The 6,466-nt window shown below is 50.9% G+C and overlaps 1 protein-coding gene across 1 annotated transcript in view; it reads left to right on the top strand.

Annotated features, from left to right (window-relative positions):
* Positions 1-5,943, top strand: part of LOC144806397 (CD5 antigen-like) — a 226,496-nt gene extending 220,553 nt beyond the window's left edge. The window contains exon 7 of the mRNA XM_078672761.1: positions 5,354-5,943. Coding sequence (XP_078528887.1) covers positions 5,354-5,883 — 530 coding nt within the window. The 3' untranslated portion in view covers positions 5,884-5,943. The remainder of the gene's footprint in view (positions 1-5,353) is intronic.
* The last annotated feature ends 523 nt before the right edge of the window (positions 5,944-6,466 follow it).

Below are 6,466 nucleotides of genomic sequence, written 5' to 3' on the forward strand. Positions count from 1 at the left end.
TCGCAGCGTCTGCCACCAATGTTAGAAAGGCGAACCCGGGGGAGGCAGAAAGTGTCTGACTGACCACCCCTAGGTCTACCCCTCCTTCAGAGAAGGGACCGAGCGAGGTCGAGAGGCCTCCGACGGGAGGGCCCTCTCCTAGAATCGTACAGCAGAGTAACCACACCACTACAAATATACACCACACGTAGACAGAGTTTTCAATCTTTATCTGGCAATAAGTATCGTTTCAATATATACAGCAGATCCCGAGATCTGGAAAGTCTCGTGACAAAGGGGCAAGGTAAGGGCCACAGTCTTACAGATGGTCGGTGGCAAGGAGACTCTACGCACAGCTCTCAATCCTCGAGCTGGGGAGTTCCGGGAGGTTGGGCCGCGGCAGCGCCAGCAGGCTCCAAGATGGTTCAGCGAGTGTGGACCGCGGCAGCGACAGCAGGTTCCAAGATGGTTCAGCGAGTGTGGACCGCGGCAGCGCCAGCAGGTTCCGCAATGGTTCAGCGAGTGTGGACCGCGGCAGCGCCAGCAGGTTCCAAGATGGTTCAGCAGGTTCCAAGATGGTTCAGCGAGTGTGGACCGCGGCAGCGCCAGCAGGTTCCAAGATGGTTCAGCGAGTGTGGACCGCGGCAGCGCCAGCAGGCCCCAAGAGGGTTACAGCAAAGATGGACCGCGGCAGCGCCAGCAGGTTCCCGGTAGAACAGCAAGGGGAGTTCGTCTCAGGGTCAGCCGCGATAGCATCAGCAGGGCTTCTCGACTCCGGGATACAACTGCCGTCCTACTCCGGGGCTGGCCCAGATATAGGTCTGGAGTCCTTTGATGTCCGGACCCTCTCGCCTGGGGGTCAGAGGGGCCGGGATGATGGTGTCCAGACACCCAGCAGGGGGGTGGAGCCAGAGCCCAGGGAGGCCGGAGGGCGATCGAAACCAGGCATCCGGGGACGGTTGGAGAGCCATCGAAACTCCCCTCTCCTTGTCTCTGGTGGAGTGGCCACTCTACCACCCGGAGGGTTCTTGGTGCCTCGATGGCGGGCTCGCTGGGGCAGTGGCCGTGGCTGGGCCGGGACCACGTGTATGTGACGTGATGGGCCCAAGATGGCGTCGGGCCTGGAATGAGGGTCCGGGGTGGGCACCGGACCGGTAATGCTGGGGCGGCCCGAGGGTGCCGTGTCAGTGGTTGTGGGCCGCCGGGTGGCGGATCTAGTGGTTTGGAGGGCGTGCAGAGGTGTGCCCGAGGCCGACCCGGGCTGGATGGAGGGCCGATGTCATCCGGGGCCCGCCATGCGGGAGGGGTAGGGCCACGCCACGAGGCCGGGTCCAACACTCAGCATCACAAAATGGATGCTGCTGCCATAGACACAATTCTGACCTCCTGTTGCTGGGGGAAACTCCTGCAAGGACGGCCTGGACAGTAGGTCTCCTGTCCAGGGAGATGCCAGCACCTCCCCAGACAGGGGTTATGTGTATTCGGGCAGGGTGGGTTGCATTCAGTGAATGCACCTAGACACTGCCTGGGGCACACAAGGTGCTCCATGCATAGCCCGGTTCAAACCCGTTGCTGGGGTACTTCAGCCCCAGCTCTGGTGTGAAACTGGACAAAGGGAAAGGAGTGTAACCACCCCCTTCTCAGTTCCACCCATAGGAGGCCCTTAGTCAGGTAATCCAGCCCCCTTTCAAAGTATAAGTATAGAAGCTGTGTCCCCAGGACTTTAGATTATCCTGGATGAATCTTTGAAAGACATATCTTGGACCTTCGATGTTCCATTCTGACTGGAAGATGGAAGACATCTCCCTTATGGTCAAGGAGTGACCACTCTGTGAAACAGGCACCAACAGCATCTTTGCCAGTCTGCATCGTCGAGGCTCCTGCCAGATCCTGAAGACTTTGTGACTCAAGAACTGGACTTCCAGACTTTTCTGACCCATCCCACATCCACAGCAAAGCTGAGACATGTGGCGGCCACGAGAGACGTTCGACTGGACATCTTGGACATCCTGCATTTTGCTAACTGCACTCCTTCCTGAAGCCTCAGTAAGTTGTGCATTGGTGTACAAGAAGCGCCAGCCCCGAACACCATTTCCACTGAAGCTCGAGCCCCCACACTTTGCGAGAGTCCCGTGGGTCCCTCATTTACATTTGTGCTTGATGCGTCTTCCTGGTTCCTTGCCTGTTGGCTAGTGAGCCCCCGGAAGATGCCATCTTCAATCTAACTTGCTTTTCTGGTTGCTCCAACTTCCCAGAAAAGGAAAAGTGCCAAAAACCTTGCTGGTCTGCAACAGAGCCAATCTTGACATCCTGTGTGGGTTACGGTTGCAAAGGCTTGATGGGTCCAATCCAGATACCAGCACCGCAGTCATCTAGATTCATTGTGGTACAGCTCGAATCCAGCTCCTGGTCATTGTCGATGCCTCCTGGACCTCGTGGATGAAGAGACAAACTCACCTTCTTCACCTTAAAGCACCCAACATCGCCTGGTTCCTTCCTGGTTCCTTCCTGGTCACTGGCTAGTGACCCATACTCTGCCCCCTCTGCTTTCAGGTTCTTCACATCACCGATCCACCCTTGGATCCACCCAGACACTTTTCCTCTGGTCGCCTGCAGCACTTCTTTGCAGCTCTCCATAGAAAACAATGACGAAACCTGACACGAAAAGTCACCTTTGCACCCGGCTTCCCTGGGTGAGGTAACTCGAGTACTCCGGTGCTCCCGTGGGTCTTGACTCTCGAAGTGTCCTAGTTTAAAAGGGTTTCATCCTAATCCATCCAGAAGTGTCCTTAAACAGTAACTTTGTAACTTTTACGAACTCCATAGAAAGTCAATGGGAACCCGCGCCTGTGTTTAGACACTGCACGCGTTTCCTGTGGACCCTCTACTTCCTAACTTTTGGTTGCTTAGTGTAGCCCCAGTGATTATAAAGGCCCTAGGCCTACTTTCTAACTCTCACGTGGTACTTATACCACTTTCTTAGTATATGGTTAGTGAGGCCCCTAGGGCATAACGTATACTGTGCAACTTATCGTGTATTAACTGTGTGACTTGTATTGTATTTTTACCTCTGACCTCATAAAGAGGACAGAGGGGTTGTGTTGAGATTAAATAGATATATATTTGATATATACCTTGTGTGGTGTCCTTTCATTTGGTATTCAAGGGATTATATATGGTAAAAACAACTTGCTTAACTCGCCTACTGAAGTCTTAGCCTGAAGAATGCTGGTTCATGCTACCATTAGCATAGCTTTCTTTAAGGTTGACTTTACAACCACCAGCCATAAGGGTCGATTAGACTGGTACAAGGTGCCCACTAGAACTAGTGGACATCATATGCCAGGCTAACTTCTCACATTATCTGCATGCAGCCCTGCCTATTGGTGAATGGATGTAATAGAAAGCCGGTGTCTGCATGCAGGCCCGCCCCTTATTGTTGGATGTATTTAATAGGAAGCCGATGTCTGCATGCAGTCCTGTGCCTTATTGTTGGATTGATGTAATACAAATCCTGTGTCTGCATGCAGTTCTGTCCCTATTTTTTGAATGGATGTGACAGGAAGAAAGTGTCTGCATGCAGTCCTGTCCCTTATTGTTGGATGGATTTCTTAGAAGCTGTTGTCTGCCTGCAATCTTGCCCATTATTGTTGGATGGATAAAAGAGTAAACCATTGTCTGCATGCAGGTCTGACCCTAATTGTTGGATGGATTTATTACGGTGCTGCTGGCTGCATGCAGTCCTGTCCTTTATTGATGCGTGGATGTGATAGGAAGCCGGTGTCTGCATGCAGGCCTGCCCCTTATCATTGGATGGCTATAATCAGAAGCCGATGTCTGCATGCAGTCCTGTACCCTATTGTTGGTAGGATGTAATAAGAAGCCAGTGTCTGCATTCAGACTTGTCGTCTTAGTATTGGATGTACGTAATAGGATGCCAGGGTGCACATTCAGACCTGTCCCCTATTGTTGCATGGACGTAATAGGAAGCCGGTGTCTGCATGCAGCCTGTGCCTTATTGTTGGATGGATGTAATGGGAAGCCGGTGTCTGCATGCAGTCTGTGCCTTATTGTTGGATGGATGTAATGGGAAGCCGGTGTCTGCATGCAGTCCTGTCCCCTATTGTTGGATGGCTATAATCAGAAGCCGGTGTCTGCATGCAGTGCTGGCCCATATTGTTGGATGGATGTAATAGAAATCTGGTGTCTGCATGCAGTCCTGTCCCCTATTGTTGGATGGCTATAATCAGAAGCCGGTGTCTGCATGCAGTGCTGGCCCATATTGTTGGATGGATGTAATAGAAATCTGGTGTCTGCATGCAGTCCTGTCCCCTATTGTTGGATGGATATAATGGGAAGCTGGTGTCTGCATGAAGTCCTCTCATTTATTGTAGGATGGCTGTAATAAAAGGCTGGGGTCTGCATTGAGCCCTGTCTCTTTTGCGTAGATGGGTGTAATTGGGAGCCTGCCTTGGATGCAGCCTGCCCTTTGGTTCAGCAGGTCTTGTGCGGAGCACAAAGAGTATTTGACTTGATTTCTTCCTCCTACAGGAGCCAAGAGACACCTTCCAGTCATGGATTTACAAGGGTGGGTTTCTGTTGAGACCAGAAATAGTCACACTCCTGCTTCAGTCTGTTCTCCTCCTCTCTATCTTTGTCCAGTGTAGATAACAACGAGAGACCTCAGGTCTGACCACCTAGAGATCATGTGATAACACTGGAGAGGGAATATAACAAACATGATCCCAGTGAACTGGAGATCATCTTTCTTAAGGAACATGTCTGAAGGCATTTCCGGGTTTTATGGTCATCTTAAAGGTAAGGTGTCTTGATTCAGAGGTTTCTAATGCTTTGGGTTGAAGAGCTGTGGACAGGCAGGAGGATGCACAGATGGATGACGGGGGGTGGATACAAGGAAAAGGGTTGACAGAAGGAAGTGAATGGGCTTAGAAGGGTGGAGATAGATCAGAAAGGAGGACCTGACAGTTGGACAGACAGAAAGATCCACAGATGGACAATGGAAGGGATGATGGATAGATGGAAGGATAGACGACAGAAGGACCTGAGAGCTGGACAGACAGGAGGATGCACAGGTAGACAATGGTGATGATGGAGAGTTTGGAGGATGGAAGGGGTGATGGCCAGATGAATGGATGGATGACAGAAGGAAGGTTCTGGGCTCAGAAGGGTGGAGAGGGATAAGAAGGACCTGAGAGCTGGACAGACAGGAGGATGCACATATGGGCAATAGAAGGGGTGATGGCAGATGGGAGGATGGGTGACAGAAGGAAGCTGCTGGGCTCAGTGGTGTGAAGACAGATAAAAAATGAGGTCCTGACAGCTGAACGGAGTAACCTTGTCTTTTCCTCCTCAGAATCCATCTTCCTGGATCCGAACACAGCTCACCCTGCACTCAACATCTCCGCAGATGGAAAGAGAGTCACAAGGCTTCCTAATAAACAAAATGTTGCCAAGAATGCAGAGAGATTTTGGCAACCTTCTTGTGTTCTTGGAACTGTAGGCTTCACCTCTGGGAAGCATTACTGGGAGCTGATGGTGCCCAAACGCAGTCGCAAACCATTGTCTATTATATTGTGGTATGTAGGGGTGGCCAGGCAGTCTGTTACTAGCAATGCCTATCTACAGATAGTTCGGCCTGAGAGCGGCTTCTGGGTTTTGGCGCGTGCTGCACATCTTCCCTACATTCACAGTATGCCTGAAAGACTTTCTGGACTGCTTCCCTTAGTAAGCCCCATTGGAGTTTACCTGGACTTCAAGGGGGGGCTGGTGTCATTCTTCAATGCTGAGACCCAGGAGCACCTCTTCACATACACAGACACCTTCACAGAGAAGGTCTTTCCTGTGGTTTGTAGCTACATGTCCTCAGCCATAGAGCTGAGTTAAACAGTGGAGGAGCAGGCCTGTAGATGAGTGTCTTTGATCATTAGAGGAAGAGCTGCTGTCAATCATGAGCTGAACTGATTTACCTGTTTCAAGGCAGTAAGTTCTATTTGAAAATATGCTGGATTTTGGATTTTAATTGATCATGTGTTTCGGTTCATGCTGAAAGTTGCTACAACATGTCTACAAAAGTAACAGACATTTGTTTCTGCCGCTTCAAGGCTTAAAATAAATAATGTGCTAGTTTACGGGTCTTACAAGTCTGTTGTCATTGATCTCACCTCAGCACTCACACTGTCAGGCACGTTCAGTCCATAGATCACTTCATTCTGCCAGACATTGAGTGGGTCAAGCCCCTACTGCAGAAATCACTTCGTAGCCTGCAGACTACAGCGGCTTTCATGGTTTTTGCAAGAAGACACTTCTATTTAGTTCAGAATTAACCTCCCCTTCTCATTTTGTCAGTAGTGGTCGTATAAGCTTGATCTGTCCGCAGCCTTTGACACCATCTCTCGCCATGAGACACGCTGGGCAGAGGGACGCTGCCTTAAGCCCGCTGGAGTTGTTTTTAGAGAACAGAACTGTC

The sequence above is a fragment of the Lissotriton helveticus genome, chromosome 1_2, assembly GCF_964261635.1.
Source record: "Lissotriton helveticus chromosome 1_2, aLisHel1.1, whole genome shotgun sequence".
NCBI classification, from domain to species: domain Eukaryota; kingdom Metazoa; phylum Chordata; class Amphibia; order Caudata; family Salamandridae; genus Lissotriton; species Lissotriton helveticus.